This window comes from Coccinella septempunctata, chromosome 9 (assembly GCF_907165205.1).
Source record: "Coccinella septempunctata chromosome 9, icCocSept1.1, whole genome shotgun sequence".
In the NCBI taxonomy this organism is placed as follows: domain Eukaryota; kingdom Metazoa; phylum Arthropoda; class Insecta; order Coleoptera; family Coccinellidae; genus Coccinella; species Coccinella septempunctata.
Window position 1 is genome coordinate 16,040,805 of NC_058197.1, and position 18,067 is coordinate 16,058,871.

Here is an 18,067-nt window from a genome sequence, read left to right on the forward strand (position 1 = left end):
TGAGGTGGATCACAGAGAAGTGAGGGTCTACCAGAGGTCCAAAATCAGAGGTAAACCAGAGTTCGGAAGATTATGTTAGCCAGAGGTCTAGGAGTCAGAAGTTGGAAGGTCAGAGGTTGGCTAGTGGTCATAGGTTCGAGGTTAACCACAGGTGAGAGGTCAATGATCAACCGGATATCGAGGGACATAGATCAACCATGGTTCTAAGGTCGACCAGACGTCGAAAATCAGAGGTTAACCAGAGTTCGAAAGATTATGCTAGCCAGAGGTCCAGGAGTCAGAAGTTAGCTGGTCAGAGGTCGGCTAGTGGGCATAGGTTCGAGGTTAATCACAGGCTGGAGGCCCATGGACATAGGTTAACCATGGTTTTTAGGTCAAGGTTAACTGGAGCTAAATGTTCATAGGTGGAAGGCTCGAAAAAATGGTATAGAAAAAAGTGTATCTTTTGACCTCAACAGTCAAAATGTCGAAGAATCACCATGATGGTTTAACAATATTTTCAAGTTAATTTATGGTCAAATCGTATGTTAATATGAAAACAGTGTTGCCAATTGGAAAAGCCTACCGTGAGAGTCATTAAACTAACTTGAACAAAATTGAAGAAAAGTGAAACACTCACCTCACAGCCTCCGGCGCAGACTCGTTCTCCACCTTCACCTCCATCTTTACGTCGGCCAGCGGCGGCGCGTCGCCCTTACCGGCCGCCTCGTCTCCGTAATACTGGCCGGCGACCGGCTGCGCAGTCGCGCCCTTGCTGTTCATCTGATTGTTGTACTCCTCGAACGAGTTGAAGTCGGTGAATTTCTCCGGGGGCCCGGCCGACGACGCGGCATGGGGCGACGCCGACGGTTCCTGCTTGACGGTCGTCGTCGCCGTCGTCGTAGACGCGCTGGTCGTGGTCGACGACGTCGCCGCGGCGGACGACGCCGAGGTCGTGGACGGCGTTGAACAGGATATGACGGCGGTGGCCGACGAACTAGGGGGGCTGGAGGCGTTGGACGCCGTCGCCGACGAGGTGACCGCGGTCGACGTCGTCGTCGCGGTCTGGGAGGACGCGGGCGACGTGGAAACGGTCGTCGACGATTGGGAGTAGGGATGGGAGGTGGCGGTCGACGTGGACGCGACGTCCTGGTTTTGGGTCGCCTCGCGCACGACGGTTTTCTGCTGCTGCTCCCGCTGAAGCCTCGTCGTTACTCCTGGAAAAAAAATGGTATGGTCAAGCAGTGGTAGATCCTCAATAAGTGCCGTAGTATTAATAGTAGAGAGTGGAATCGCTTTCGTATAAGTGAAAGTGCTGCATATACTATAGGGATGGAAGAGCAAGACCTACAAGATCGGCTAATACCGTTAACTGCATGACGAAATCCCTTCTCCACACCAACAAGCTGTCGGTAGCTTGATGTCTTATCAAAATATCCAAAATTGGTTTCATTGTTTAAATTGGACTATAGATCATATCACCTCCTTAGTTATTGTATTGTAATGATCTCCAGTTTTCTGAGAAAAATTGGAGGTAGGAGGTAGGTCCCCGTCTTTACCGTTCAGTTTCTTCATTAGACCTACACCGATCACTTCTTTGACACTGCTGTACTGTATCGCTTTCTGTTATATTTTATCTTACTTTACCCTGTTTCGCGAGTCTGACTTTTCCCTTCGCTATCAGCCATGGTGCGTAAGCCCTTGGGGTATTGAAGAAAAAGTCCCGGCAACCCCCCTGTTCGCGTTCCCGCGTCATAAGTGTTGAAATAGAAATCTTTTCTTGACTATCAGTCATGGTGCGTAAGCCCTTGGGGAAGAGAATAAGAGATACCGCTCGCCGTCAGTGAAATCCCGTAGTTGCGCTGAAAATAGACCTTTTCTTCGCTATCAGTCGTGGAGCGTAGCCCTTGGGGTAGCGAATAAAAGTCTCGAATAGATCCGCCCTGGTTGTGTTTCTTTTCATTTCTGGAGAAATACAATTAATTACATCCCGATACCGTATAGCAAGTCATTTCACTTCGCGAGGTCATCCTTAGTATCCATTTCGTCAGTTCTGGTTGGCGCATTTTATTGAACAACCTTTGAGTTTTCACTGTACCCGGTATAAACTTTACAAAGTGCTCGTGATCGGATAGAATTTCCAGAATGTATGTTTGCTGATCGATTCGCTCCTATTTCATAGTCTCCGACTAGCAGCTACTCTGGTAACTTTGCTATTCTTCCTAGTGAAAAGAAAAGCTGTCGCTCAAGATAAGTTTTCTCCGAAAATACTATTTGCGGCAGCCATCTGCGATAGTTTTATGCTCATCCAGGCAGGACCAAAATTGTCAACGATCGCATAGAAATGCATGGCATTTGGTAAATAGGTTTGACCGCTGCCTCCCAAAATTGTATTCAACATGTATGGTCTGCAATGTCAAAGCAATTACACCGCTAACCTGACCCACCGCAGACATTACAACAGCCCGCCGAAGCTTTGACAGACATTTGGCTGAACATCCTTCAAAAACATTGAGTCAGAGCACTGCGGTAGAATCACTATTTTGTTAATTTCTCTACTAATTTTGTCGTTCTGAAACTGTCTTGCTTACTGTCGCCATTTCAGGCACGTTAACTGGCGTATGTAGACACCTAACTTTAATACATCAGTAGATTTACAAAATCGTTTCTTCCCTTCATTATTTTTGAGCAGTGTTTACAAATCTCACAAATCCTCAGAAATCAGTAGAAAAAATCCTCGAAGTGAATGTAACTTTGAAAATAATAAGTGTGAAACCAAATTAAAAAAAGGTAACTAAAACTTTGAGCACACATTCAGACCACATATGATTTTTTCCAACTTGCTACGAAGTAACTCTGCCCTCTATCGGGAGCGTGTTCAATTCAAAGCAGAAACGACACATCCAGAGAGAAAGCTAGCGGACGCAAAAGTATCGATTGATGAGCGAGTCTAGCTACCTTCGTCATTTCATCACCAGATGGCGCCAATTTCTGTTATCGATTGTATCGCTCAGAATTTACCCCGAATAAAAAGTCATGGGAGTTAGGGACTCCTAGGAATAACTTACCAGTCGTCAAAATATCTACGACCGAAGAATTGGCAGCATTATTGACTTTATGGGTATTCTTCGAAGCCCTCGTTCTCTGTCTCGACTTCCTCAATAGCTGTTTGTAATTCTCCGTCTTTTTACTAGTGTAATAATAGTGTACGCAGTCGGCCACGGATTTCCTATCTAAATAGCTCGATATCACAACGAAATTCTTCGGGTGTTGCAGGTACCTGAGAAAAAAAAATCCCATTAAACCAACATCGATCCACCAAAGTTGGTCGAACCTTACTTTTCCTTGAAGATCTCCTTCTCCTGCGGCGTCCACATGTTTATATACTGCCTGTTTTTGTACATGGTCTCCATGTCTTCCACGTATCCGTTATTGTTCTTGTACTGTATCTCCTTCTCCCGTTTGTCCAGCAAGATCGGGGGTATAACGGCATAGCTGCGCATCTTCTTATCCTCCATCGCCTGTTCTTGGAGGTTATCCATTATCTCCTCCATGTCGGCCTCCGATTTGACCCTGGCACCGACCCTATTGAACCTACAGCAGAAGTTAAGACTTAAAAATGAACCCCAACCTAACCTAAAACAGTACGACATACCTTTCCTTATCCTCCCTCTGTTTCCTCAGCTCCGGGAACACCTTCTCGAAGAACTCCCTGTTCTTAGCCTCCTTCGCCTTCCTCTTGGTGCTCGATTCGATCTTGTCCACCTTCCTGATCCATTCCTGCATCAGTTTACTGTAGGTTTCGGTGAGGAACGCGTTCCTCGTCTCCTTCTCGGCGTGCCTCTTCTTGAAGTACTCCAGGAGTCGCCGTTTGAACAGCTTGTTTTTCCGCTTGTTCTCGTGGTACACGGTCGAGTCGGTCGGCTGGTTGTAAAGTGGCCATTCGACCTACAGGAGGAAGAAAAAACTCGAAAAGATGTTCCAAATAGTTCGGGGACTTTGAAATTATAAATTATAAGCCTTCCAGAAGGCTGCTGATCAAAGGAACAGATACTTTGAGTGCATTGGACCTACTAGAAACGTTTCTAGTAGGCTGTGCGACCAATTCCTACCTTGGGACCGAGGCTGTCGAGCTGCGCGTGCGCGCTGGCCGCCCTCTTCCTGTTCTCCGCGTATATCTTCTGCGGCAGGCTGTTGTGTCGCGGCTGCGTGTCCTCCTCCACCTCCCCCTTGACCTGGGGCTTGAGCGCCAGCTCTTCCAGCTCCTGCTGTTTCTTCTTCAGTATCGATATCTGAGATTCGGCCCTGGCTATCTCCCTGTCGGTCTTGGCTATCTTGACGATTATGTCGTCCTTGGTGGGCTTGTGGGGCTGGTCCTCCTGTATGCTCTCTGGAAGCGTGGGAGATATAGCTTCCACCTGAGGGTTGTACGTTCCAGGTTGCTCCTAGAGAATCGATGGTTGTTATATCGGAAGAAGTAAGATGGCTGATGAGAATTTGCGATAAAATTCAAAGGAAATAGGTGAAAGACAGTGTTTTTGCTCACCCTCGTGTCGATTCTCAATGGTTGCACGTTGTCCTTGTGGTCCTGCAGCCTGATCTTCTTCAGCGGCTGCAGCTGCTGCTGGTTTCCCATGCCGTCGTCCAGGTGCACCACGCTGATCTGGCCCGCCTGACCGCCGGGCAGCATGGCCCCGTCCTGCCTGCCCCTGCCGTATTCGGGGTGCAGCAGCGATATGCGTGGCTGTCGGTAGTCCCGGTGGTAGGCCGCCGGCCCGCTGTAGGCGGCGGTGGCCGTCCCCGTCTGCTGATACCGCTGGGCCAGGCCCGGGGTCGTCTGGTGGAGCTGCGACGTGGTGGGATAGGGGTAGCGGCCGGCCGTCGAAACCGGCGACCTGGACGGTTTGTAGATGTCGGCCGCGTTCTGTGCATGGTTACTCGGCCTGAAAAAAAAAAGAAAATGTCAACCTCCAATTCGGTAGACGTAAACGCTTCAATTACAGAGAGGAACTAGGATATTAGTATTAGTGACCCTAAGTACGTCCCTGTGCCTTCAGGCATACTTGATTGTTTGCGGCGTTGTCAGATATGTTCCCCATTTCCTCTAATTGTTGTAATGAAGTCTAATGGCGACAAATACAGTGTCCGCGGCAAGTTTGCAACTGAGACCAATTTTTAAACTTCTCCCCATACGATCCTATCTGACAACCCGGTAATGAAACGCGAATTCACGTGTCGACCCGATAAAAAACGTTTTATAATGCTCTGTTAAGCCGCGGAATGCAATAATGCGACTTGTCGAGATCCAAGATACGCTAATGCTTCCTGCATTGTGCCACCCCAGATATTTTCAGAGTACGACACGAAAGCGGCAAGAGTTTCATTCATTCGATATCGAATAACGCGATAATGGGGAATTAGGTCGCGTTCGTATCTAAAAAACCTTTTCCAGCGTTGTACGACACACCGTGTTTCGTAGATTCGATCACCGGTATGCAAATTTCACGATTTATATTGGACGTTTCGAATTGTTACTCTGTAAACCATACTTTTTATATTATTGAGAAACTAGTAGGCTAGGAGATCCTGAGAACCTGTCTTAAAAAACCACAATGACACGAATTCCTCTAATACTGAAGCCAAAACCAATTCTTTTCGCTCTATGATTCGAATTGACTTACCCACCCATAGACATAGAGACATTGACTGTGTCTTCCCTTTCTATCTATGCATCTAGGGTTAAAAAAAAAGTAACAGAGAGAAACTGAAAACATCGGGCATGCAAGTTGTCTTTTTCTAGAATTTTGATTGGTCCGCACTCTATATGGACACAAAAGAGACAAGTGATGGCCCGATGATCATTTCTCTCTTTCTATAAAATAGCCAATTTCATGCTGGCATTCCTCAGTCCATGTCCCTATGTCTATGTACCCACCCCTGTCTGTTATAGGTGATAACCTCAAATTTATTAAATTGATGTTAACCTGCATTTGTAGAAAACGTTAGGCGGGAGTTTATTCTATGATCGTGGCTTCGTTACATTAATGTACGTTAAGTAAACATCAAATATCTCAATGGACGAGTTCGGAAACGCTTGCGAATCTTATGAATATTCGGCACTGCTACATCTATCCGGAAAAACAGATTAGACATTCGGAATTGTCGTCACTTGAGGGGCAAACAAGCCGCATGACAAGTATGATCACAGAACAGAAGATTGTATGTCAATATTGTCAACAATAATCTGTTTTCTATCATACCGTACTTTCTTATCATCAGTTAAGGATAAATAATGTTCACTGAACAATATTTTCTCAGAATATTGATACATTTATAAAAGTCACTCGAAATTAAAGGAAAACATGAACCTAACCAACACTTGTGTACAGTTTAGAAGTCCAGTCAAAGTCAGCTGATCTAAAATGCCCTATTCGGCCATATCTCTTGGATTTGACAAAAGGCTCTTTTCAAAGGATGATGTGAAATTGAATTTAAAAAAATATATACGTTACACAAGGTTGGCAAGCGTTTCTCAGTTATCTCAAATGTCGCTTGCGAATTATATCATGATCTACAAGAGATTCAACATCGTCAAATTCTCATGCTCATCTGAATATGTGTATAAAATCAACGCATATAAATACTTAGAGCTATTTGAGATATAGGATGAACGGTCAAGGAAAAATCCCCCTTTTTCAAGTACGTGGTATAATATTCCACCAAAATACGATAAAAAAATTCCCGTATAGTAGACATAACAAATTTTCACCATTAACTACGTTGTTATGACTGAAACAAGCTGAAGTATCAATGTCGTGCGTTCTTCTTTTCGATCGAATGACGAGAAACGCGGAAAAACTTTCATGGAGACGACAGGCTGTTTTACTCCGGCCACGACCTGGCATTGTCAGCGTGGTACGACCGTGAACACGCAAAAAAGTTCGGGGAGGATTTAGGCGGAATCATCAGTGTTGAACGACTTCAATCTCAAGATCCAGAGGGAATATCGCATACGGATTTCGATAAAAATAGGTACCAGGCTTCTACAATCCACAATTATTCGTCATCGCTCCACGTCCTTGATCCCGGTCGTTCGATTTCCAGGAAACGCTCGTTCCGACCATGAGTCACCAGCCGATAGCCAAGAGGAAGAGGAAAAAACGGCAAAGCGACGACGGTTGGTTTAGGCGTTCCGCAAAGAAGAAGAAGAAGAAGATCCGGATCCGGCGATCGTCGTCGGAATGCGTAATGTGGGTCGCTGCGGGGCCACCGTTAGTCGGGGAAATTGATTAGATAAGCTAAGTGGGTTAACGTACCAGATGACCGAGTACTCGGGGGAGGTGGGGGGAAGCGGTCGGGTCGTTGCTTTTTAGGCCCGAGACGGGATTCTCGGATTAGTATCACATGCGCCATTTCGAAATCGACGAATGACGATGTTCGGAGATACTTTCGACGCCAGGAAATAAACATTAACGACTGAAAACGTCACAATCTCTTTTACATCTAAACAAACATCCTCTCGATGGACTGCGTCTCGAAGGAAATCAAACCAACGGCGTGGAACCGTTGGAGAGCGTTCGGATGGATGTGGAAATGCGAAACTAAAGGTAGGGCCAGGAGATCTGTATTTTCATGGCCTATTCGTCTTAAAGAACCATATTGTATGATTATTCAGGGCAAAAACACGACTCTTCAAATAGAATCGGTACTACCCAACAGAAATGTTCACATTTGCGTTTGCTGAACGGTTATTCCAAGTTATTTATAGGGATGGGTACGGCCAATGAGCAAAATTCCTAGTCATTCGACATGGGCTTCCTCCATACTCCGTAAGAAGGCAAGGTGACCTTCTTCTGGGAAGCCAGTAGCCGCATCCAAGCTCTAAATAGGTAGATGCGACACCTATCGTCAAACCGCCCAAGCTTTCTTTCTAATGGCTACACGAGTAAAAGACATCTCTAAGTTGTCATCGTTGGATGAGTTATGCGACTCTCTTTCAGTCGTAACTTGTAACTCCCAACCCAGATCTTCGCAAGCCCAAGTCGTTTTGCTTAAATTTAGCCCCGCAAAATCGCGCGTTAAGGTTTTCAGTTTCTTACAAGCACCAGAAAGGGGGCATCGACCGTTGACAGATCGACATTCAATCGCCAGAGCGTAACGAGGTCTCGACATCAAGGTCCTCTCGTCAAAAAACCAATTAACAGACTATCCGGACGACCACATAACGGCCGCCGAACCACGTGACGCTCCTGTCGAATCGGCCCTTGGCTGTCAATCATGGAAAATACCGCGAAGGACGACTCGGCGGGTTCACCATCCGTACGCGGAGAAGAGAAAGGAAGTCGACGGTCAAGGATAAAAACCGCGGTGTGAATGAATATTAATAGACCATACGAATGTTGTCATATTTTCCCCGATATGTATAGATGACGTGGCAACGCATCCCCCTCTTGCTTATACAACAGCACCTACAGTTTCCACGTTCGAAACTAGACTAGCTACAATTCCATTCCACCGTGCCCTAATAAATCATTACAATAGATCCTAGGATAGCTAGCAACGTAGCGGTAATCCCCACCCTTTATTACGGAACTATCCCCACCTAACTCCGAAGCGCCGCCTTTCCATGATGGCCTCCGAGTACAGGCCAATGGGAGAGCATTGCATTGGCAACAAGGCGGGGAAGTGCGATATCGTTAAACTTCGGCCAATTTCGTAGGGATAATCCTACGTGTATTCAGAAAACGTTTTTAAATGGGTAATTGTTGAAAATTCGATGAGATTCACTGAAATAAATGATGAAGGAGCAGGATTCAATCGAACTAGATCGATAAATCGCTATAAATCAAGGTATAATAGCTAACAAGAAGTTCGTTATTTTCGATGATCCTTTCGACAACATCGTTATGTTGACAACGACACGTAATAACACGTTTGGCTAATCATGAGGAATAAACAAAGCTTCCCCTGTTCCCCCCACCCATGCAAATCTGTCGGGATTCTTGAAGCCCCGCCCCGATTGACGTTGAAACCTACTCGTTTTGTGCATATCCCTGGAAACAGCTGTTTGGGAGTGGGAGGTGTAACTGACAATGTTGCACTGGCAGTTCTGTACCTTCTAGACGAGACAAACCTAAATTGTAGCATCGCGAAGACCGTAACAGTGTGCCTTTAATTGAACGTATTCGGAGCATTATGGAAACGGGAGGGGTTGCAAGGTATCCAGGGATGGACATTTCGGTAGAGGGAGGATTTGATCGCTTTTCGATCGAGTCTTGGAGGAGGAGAAACAAGAGGTTGTCGCGATGGGAAAATTTTCGGTTGTTTAAAGCTAATTCCTTATCGATACGTCAAACGGAAAAAGATACAATTTTAGCGAATCGAATTGCCAGGAAAAACATCAGAGCAAAATTGATCCGACGCAATGTGGATAAAGTACACACTAAGTACAGCATTCGGTAAAAGACGGTCGTCGTAAATGAAGAGCTGAGCGGAAAACACGACGTGGCAACGTCGCATTTGAAACGGCGGGGGACGAAACGCCACCAGAGGGGGTGATATTCGAATAAAGGTCTGCTCCTCTGGCAGGGAGAAATCTGAGAGCAGCAAGTCCAGGCGTTCTGCTTAGGGATGTCAACTTGCGCGAGAATGCGTCGTAATTTTGGCATCCATGCATCTTTTGTTCTCAGGTCGCAGCACACAGGTCCTAGGCATTTACAGAATGAGAAGCTTTCATTTCGGAGGCTAGTTATATTTTTCTCAGAAACTGAAGGCTCGGCTCTTTGTTGGTTAGGTCATTTCGAAATTAGTAAAACATTCGCAAATACACAATAAATTTTCACTTTTCGAATCAACCCCTCAGATTTTTCGATGGGGAATACGCCAATGAAGTGATACATATATCGATCAATACCCATTTCATTTATATCGAATAAAAAATTCATCCGGCTAGAAGGACCAAGGTTAACACCCATGACACGAAGTGATACAGGTGATGCTCAACTAATTTAAGGGTGTTATCTATCTGCAAATGGTCGTTCTCCTTCATTGGAACCAAAGGATTGTCTGAAGGAATTATGAGCCTATATCTATTTCTCATAATCTACGGATCCCTTCGTACACTCATAAATTTATCCGACTCGAAGGACCAATTATAATTGTCTTCTCCTTCGGCGTATGTCCTATACGTCCTCATCCGGCCCGAAGGACCAGTGATAACACCGAACTTCGGGAACGAGGAAATTGAAGTGATGACCCTAAAGCTTGAAGATTTGGGGTTATACTTCGAGACCTCCAATCTCTAGACGCATAGTTGGTTTGTCTAGCTGATGAATTAAAGGGCGAAACGCTTCGTTGACGAAACGGCGTTCAGTTATCGCCGCTACCAGTGTGCCACGACCTTTATTTCGCCCTACGCGTCCGTCGGTAGGCGGGCGCCATAGACGGCGGCGATAAGCGAATCTTTATTTCCACCCCATCTGAGCGGAACAGAGTCCCGGGGTGGGCGGGTCGACACGCCCGCCGCTTCCGGGGGCACCGTTAACGTTGGTAACGTTGAAACAGGTCAACGCAAAGTTTGGGTTTCGGGGAGATGGATGGCTCAACCTTGAAACGGTCGCAGATGCGGGGAATGCTAACACGATTGCACTCGAAATTCTTCGTACGAAGTTCAATGCGCGTCTTCCCAAATGGCCGAATAGTCGGTCGCTTCTCTCTATGGGCGCAGAATTTCGGGAAGGACACGAATTGTTGGAAAGTCTTCAGGGCCTCTTGGGGTAACAAAAGATTGGCCGTCAAACTTTTTAGGGTACCAACAAGAAATGAGAAAAAATAACTAACTCTCTGGGGAACTGTTTGGCTCTAGGAGATCGTTCAAGGACCTCTGGTCTGGCCTGTAGGTCTCCCTTCAACCGTACCACCTATATGGTCCTTATTTCGTGATGGTAAATAGAAAATGTCCCAATTATTCAAAGTATTCCACGACTACGCGGTCACGCAACGCTGTAAAACGAAGTAGTAAAAATATTCAATCCATTTATTTATCGCGACAAGGGAAAATTCCAGCGCGGCATTTCGAATTTTTTCATTAAAACGAACGTGTACCTATTTCAACTCGCAACTTTTCAAACCGCGCCTAATCGTCGCGTAGAGAGAAACGCCGATGACCTAGATTACTCCAGTGCTAGCGGGTTATTTTCGGGCATTTCCCGATGTGCGGTAGAAAATGTTAGGCGACCTCGAATTCGCACGGTGGCGTGATCGACGAAGGTTAGATTTATCGCGTCTGCTTGTTCGACTTAAGATCGAATAGGGAATACTCCTTCTGACGAGAATGATATATCTTTGAAACGTCACATTTCGAAATAACCATTTCAATCGTTTCCCAAAAAAATTATTTTAAGTACTTGAAAAGTGTTTCGTTTCTATTGCACAAGTTGGCAACCTCGACTGAAATATGCGTCGTTAATAAAGGACAACAAATACACTATCTTGATGAGATAGACAAAGATGGCTGTCTATGAAGTCTGCGACGAACGAGGAAGGTCGTAAAATTTTATGGGATTTTTATGGCCGCTTGCTGTTGAGGCTGGCCAGTAAGTAAGCGCCTTATGATGGCTGTAAATCAACAGCTGTTATTTTATAAACAAGACATTGTTGTTTTTATTATCTAGTAGGCGCTGTTGCCAAATCGTAAACTAGAAACGAAGCGATTTAAATTTGAAAACCTCATATTTGAAGAATGACCTCGAATAACTATTCGAAATGATGCATTTGAAAAATTCATAAATGAAACTCATAATTATTCAGTTTAAATTTGCATATGCTGTGATAACCCAAATTGAGGAGAATTCCCCATTCCCTCAATCAGATAAACTGGTTCCGTACTGAACCATTCATTGTCCAGCCATATGTTCATGTTTTGTTTCGTTTCTCCTATGACGGAGTCACCTTCCACAGAAATTCAATGAAATTTTGCAAAATTCCAGGGGTTGTAGCTCAGCCATCTTGTATACTTCATATGTATATCCTGCAGCGATGCCGTCTTTGATCTAAAATCCGCAATAGAAGTAAACTATCGAAGAATTCCTTTTCTCGTGGGTGGCGAAATTTCGAGATTTCAAGAAACGACAAGAAGTCGACGAAGATACACGTCCTAGGGGGGTTCGTGACCAATGCGGAGGAGCGCGTTCTGCATACCGACGTAGTCGTCAAGATATTCTGGACGACTCGCTAGGTTCATGCCGTTTCGTAGCTTATTTTCCTACGTGGAGAGGACGTTGACTGGAGGAATGGAAACGAGTCGAAATTCCTCGAGAGGAACATGATTCGGCAAGGAAATCGTCATAATGCGAAGTCGGTTTTGATGGACGGATATTACTACCAAGCTACAAAGATGGCGAATTGAATACTGGCAGGCTAGAAGAAGCACCTTTCCGACCAATTGCGTTGACGCAGAGGTTTGGACAAATAGGCCAATTTTTGAACCCTCTAAACTGGCTCGGATGTTTCCCCTTGCTCGGTGTTCACGAAATGAGTATATAACGACCATTCAGGCATGGGTATTCCGTCGAAAAACGATTTTCACGGAAATTTCGACAGTCTGCATCTTCGCAACTGCAACGACTCCGTCATTTTCGACTGAGACTTCCTACGCCGCTTCAAAAAACAAATCGTCATAAATGACGATACGGTAAAAAAGACGGATCGTCGCCGAATGTCTTATGACATTCCGAATTTCCAGGAATCGAGGTTGTATCTAGATCGGAGTAAGTCTACGTGGAAAAACGACAACGCCGTGATCTGTCTGCTGTTGCAATTTAGCTGTGCCGATAGACCGTGGATCGTTCGGGACAGAGGGGTGAGAGAGAGAGGAGAGGTCCGGAAATCACGAATCCGTCGAAGGGTTGGCGGCGTCGGCGACGCGATCGGAAAGATCAAACTTTTCGCACGCCCATCAATTTCTCTCGTGCGGTCTTCATCCTTTGAAATCTGTACTGTAAACTCGGCGAGTTTACTTGTTATTCTCCTTCGTGCTCGATTCCGGAGGTTCATCGCTGGAAACGACGCACCTCGATTCTAGAATCCAATCCTATTCGAATTAAGGAAATAATCACTCTTTCAGAAGAACGACGTCGAAAAACATCAAAGCCACGCGTTTTTTTCATTTCTTCGCATCCTCTCTCCATCGTGGCTCACGCAAGAACCGCTTGTTCTCTCCCGATCCCAAAAGCGAACGTCCAAACAAACAATCTATTTCCGTTATATCCTCCTCGCTTCATGCCTGATCATTTCGGGTAATCTTGAAATCGTACAACAACTTATAATCTTCTGTTCCTCCACTACTACATAGTAATGGTAATTTTTTTGTTCATCTCCCCTCTCTCTGTGGCCCCTCGGCAATCATAATTAATGTTTCGGACCTTACTGGTACGCTAATGACTACAAACAAAGTTGCTGATCATCGTTAGAATGGCGTGTTGTGCTAGATCCAGCGATAGGACTTTAGCAGCCAACAGATCCTCAACGTATTCGCGCAAGACGTTTTTTTCTTTGTAGGAGCAATTTGAAGCCACTATCATCACGGTGCTGGTTTGTCTCAACAGTTTCTGGGTACGGTAACTACACTGTTTCCAAAAGACTAGTTCGGCTTCACGTCAGACACATTGCGGTAAAGCCACAGATTAGTTTGGTGAAGGGGTTACATTCCACTGTGACCTAAAGGTCTATTTCGTCTCCTATCAGAGCTGTTCTAACAGCTGCGCCATCTACAGCTTACCCTCCAGCTCCAGAGTTCCAATGGACTGCTGGAAGCGCTTCAAGGAGGCTGATTGCTTCTGAAATTCTCTTGTCCAAGACATTCCTTGCAATAGCGACTCAACAGGAGTTTCTTCCTCTTCCCAACAGAATCCACACTCTTCCCATTCTCATCATATGCTTTCTAAGGCGACAATATCCTGCGATGAAGCCGATGAGTAGGCGTAACTGACATCCAAATACTTGTTGGATACTTCAGATTCGAAATAACGAGGAAACCTATTAGAATGTTGGAAGATTCTGCCAGAAACTCTTTTTATAGGCGCATTTTCCTATATTACAGAAAAGTTTTAGGACGGTAGATGGCGTTTATGCTGAATTTCTGGCAAGTGTGTTGGCCTCTTCGTTTCCCCATGCAACGCCACTGGTAACGAACCGAGTTTTGTCATTGCCACCTTTAACGTCATCACCCACTCGGTTTTGAACTGAATTGCACCTCCATCGCCACACCTTCTTGTTTTAAGGCAAATCTACACGTAAGGGTGGGTCTCTTGGTCTACCAGTGCTGTATCTAAATCCTTGGGGCCTCTATGGTCTGTCTTCGTTCGATCGTAGTGCCTAACCTAACCTACCATTCTGGAGTCAGCGCAACGCGTCGATTCAAGGACTGAGCAACCACAGCGAAGTCTCAGAACGATCCCAACTCGAAGAAGAATCGAAAAATACTCGTACCTGATATGTTTCCTGGGATCCCCCGGCTGTCCAGACCCCCGTCAAACTCTCCATCGCGTGAAAAGTGACGTTTCTCCTGTCACCTCGTGACGAGACCAGCTTCGACGCTACGAGCTACAAACGATGGAAGGCGGGGGTGGAAATATTCAGAAATTGAAGGTCGACGCCTCTCTCTCTCTCTCCCTCTCTTTCTCCTCGGTCTTCTTTAGAGCGAGCTCGAGCTGAGCAGGAAGGTCGGAGGATGAGAAAGGCCACATACGACGGAGAGAATTGAGTTTGAACGTACGTATAGCCGTTTTGGCGAGGTATAAAACTGTGGTGCATACCCCACATACCGGGGCCAGCTAGATCTGGTTCAGATCCATTTTGATACGAGGAAAAATCCATTGTTCTCTTAGGGTCGGTTCATACGGCGTTACTAAGTATCAAGACCTAAGACAGGGTCCAATATAATTGCCAAACGGCGTACACGTGCTTGCTATCTACCCATTTTCCTAGGTATTAGTTCCCAGTAACTCTGCGTAAACTCACTATAACGGGCAGTTGGCTGGATCTTGCAAGTCCTCTCTTCCTAATCCACCTCTTCCAACTGTCCGTCCTCCTACGGGATTAGCCAAACGGAACGGCGACCATCCCCTGGTACTAATCCCTAATCTGGAGATGTATTATTCACCCCCCGTTTCCAATTCCAACGTTCGGTGCATCGGCCTCGTCGCATCTCTGCATATTCATGAAACGCTCGCTGCTGCTGGAAGTTCCACCATCTGATCGATCCTGTTGACCCACATCGTGTTCGTCGCGAGTACACACAAGAAGAAGGGCTTTGATGGTTACAACGTGTCCGAAGTAGTTTTCCAATTATTAAGTTAGAAGTTTAAGTGCGGGGTCACGGGGGTGAGGAGGCTCTCGATAATTGATGGCGAAATTGCATTCATCGATCGATCTCAGTTGGACGAGACGACAAGTGATCATAGTGCATCTACTATGAACCACAGTGTGACCAGGGCAATATTTTGCAAGAACAGTCAATCAAGTAGATGATCTTTTTTTTATTATTCTACGAAATATACAAGGGAGATTGTTGGGGTCAAAAGAAACACTTTTTTACCTTGCTATTTTTTTCGATTCGGTCTAAATTGAACGATATAGCCATTTTAAGTTTTCACAATGAGCTATGCCACACCTAGAAACCTAAAACTGAAGTTTTTCCATTTGAACCTTGGAAATAAGCTGGCATAAACTCACTTTTTCCATTCCATTTGGTCAACGATGTACTATGTATAATACAATAACTGAGTTACTGCAATTCCGTTGGCGATAAATATGAAATATGCCCTAGATACGCGCCTATAGTTCCCAGCAAGAAAGAAGGACTAATTTCTACTGTTTTAATGTGTTTGAAAACAATTAGCATGATATCCAGAGACCGGAAATAGAAGGCAACATCTCCCCCCCTCCCCAAACGCTTTCAAGTCCATTTGGGTACACCTGCGGGGGAAGAGACTGTCCGCTTCCTCGCCGAAAAATACAGGCCAAGGACCGTCGGTCGGACTGGTCGTAACCGTCACTCGTAAAGAAATTCTTTTCCGTCGTTCGTTCGTTCTTTACGGCCAATCAGGAGATCCCGTTTTTGTATTCTCGTCCTTCTCGAGAATCTGAAATTCAAATCGCAAGATGGGGACTCTTCGCTGAATGTAACAACGATACCCGATACGAGGGAGCGTCTACAACATAGACCAAGCGAATAGATGGCTCACTTTGGAAACAAACCTCAGCGCCATCTGTTTTTTGATAGTTTAGGATTCTATTTGATCAAACCGCTGCGTCTTGCCGGTCGCGAAAGAACACCACCGGGAGTCGAATAATCAGTCCTAGCCAAGATAACATTAAATACTGGATCCAGATGGACGCAACATAATTTTTTTGTATCATTACCAACAGATGGAGCTGAAGACAAGATCGGTTGACCTAAATTTTTAGGTTAATCTATGGTTTTCACTACTTGTCAAATCGTTAAATGTCATTCTGAAAACAATGTTGCCAATCTCGAAAAGGAAAGTAACGTTTTTTCTCCACATTCTGAGATAACGAATAATTCACCCTCCTTCGTTTTTTCTATCGATTTCCATTGGGAATCGGAAGGAGAACACAGAGTGCCACTCGGCAACTTTCCAATACCAACAAAAGCGATGTTGGGACAGCACGCTCGGCATCCCAGGGCCGACAACCTCACGGAATGAAAAGAAACACGCATCCGATTTGAATTACAAGGAACGCTTTCAATCTATCGAGATCTCATACGGTGTGAGCTGCTTATTCGTGATCCATCTTCCACGGTCAAACTGACGGCTTCCTATTATCCACCGAACCATCGAAAGAACATTCAGTAAAATACAATGACATGTCAGATTGGCGGTGGATTCTGGCAATATTTCGATTATTTTGGAAGTAATAAACCGTTCTAAACTGCGTCGTCTTAAAACAACCAAAACTTGAGCGTTGTTTAGAATGTCCCGGTTTACCCCTTCGACCTACACTGCAGCAGGAACTCCCCCCCACCCCCGCACCATGTGTTGTTTTTGTTACGATAGACCCGTGCCGCATGAGAGCAGAAGAGGGAGAAAGAAGATTTCTTCGTTTACGTCCGGCTACACTCCGGCGCGGTTGCCGCTTCTAACACGCCTACGGCCTCAGATTCACCGTGAAGAAGCGACAACGTCGCAACTTCCAAAGGTGGCTTTTGGAAGTGAAAGTGACACTCGTAAATCGTACATTTGCATTTAACACTTGGGTTGTTTATCTTGGTGATAATGACGCTTCAAAGATATTATATAAAAAATACATCATTTTCGTCAGAAGGAGTATTCCCTATTACCAAGATCTGCCCATTCGGTTGAAATTTCTCTGAGTGGCTTTAGCAGCCGGAGACATAATTCAGGAAAACGTCAGAAATTCAAACTTTCTCTTGAGCGTTTTTCGGGTATGTCTGAATCTTTTTAGTGGCTGAAAAGATTGAGTGGAGAAAATTCGTTCGAAATTGAATTTTGTCGAGTATTTTTTTGGACGACTTGGGGTCTTGCCGAGTAGACCCTTTCTTTAAACCTTCTATGGTCCTTATTTTTTCTCTCTGTAGTAGTATTAATATTGATTTTAATACAATAACTTGAATTAATTTAACAATGTTTATATATCCTCAAGAAGCATATTTACCTGCATCTTCAAATCTCGGGCTGTTTTCGGAAAGTTCTGCGAAAGTTCGTCTGCGATAACGTCCGCGGCTCTTGGCCCTGATTATGGATAAAAATTCGCCTCCAGCCTGAACAGTCACGAGTCGAGCTCGTTTTTCACGCTCTACGTCAAGAGTTTCGGAGTGAGATAAATCGCGCGCAACGATAATGAATCGTTTTTTCCAAACTGCTATCGGAACTTTTAGAGTGTAGTTAGTTGATGGATAGTTTTAATTCCTCCTAGGCAATTCTTCCCTCGCGAGGCGAATATAGCGATGAAATATCGATCATTTGTGGCCCTGGAACGAAATTTTGCACGAGGATTCACCTTTTAAGGTTAATTCTGGTGCTCTTTATACATTATTACATGTACA

General features: G+C 45.1%; 1 protein-coding gene across 2 annotated transcripts in view; it reads right to left on the reverse strand.

The window, feature by feature from the left end:
• LOC123320179 (nuclear receptor corepressor 1) overlaps nucleotides 1-18,067 on the reverse strand; it is a 49,540-nt gene that overhangs the window by 19,495 nt on the left and 11,978 nt on the right. For both annotated transcript variants that reach the window (XM_044907383.1, XM_044907382.1), the window contains exons 2-7: nucleotides 4,526-4,922; nucleotides 4,092-4,424; nucleotides 3,635-3,927; nucleotides 3,319-3,573; nucleotides 3,048-3,259; nucleotides 620-1,196 (exon numbers count right to left, since the gene is read on the reverse strand). In XM_044907383.1, coding sequence (XP_044763318.1) covers nucleotides 620-1,196; nucleotides 3,048-3,259; nucleotides 3,319-3,573; nucleotides 3,635-3,927; nucleotides 4,092-4,424; nucleotides 4,526-4,922 — 2,067 coding nt within the window. The remainder of the gene's footprint in view (nucleotides 1-619; nucleotides 1,197-3,047; nucleotides 3,260-3,318; nucleotides 3,574-3,634; nucleotides 3,928-4,091; nucleotides 4,425-4,525; nucleotides 4,923-18,067) is intronic.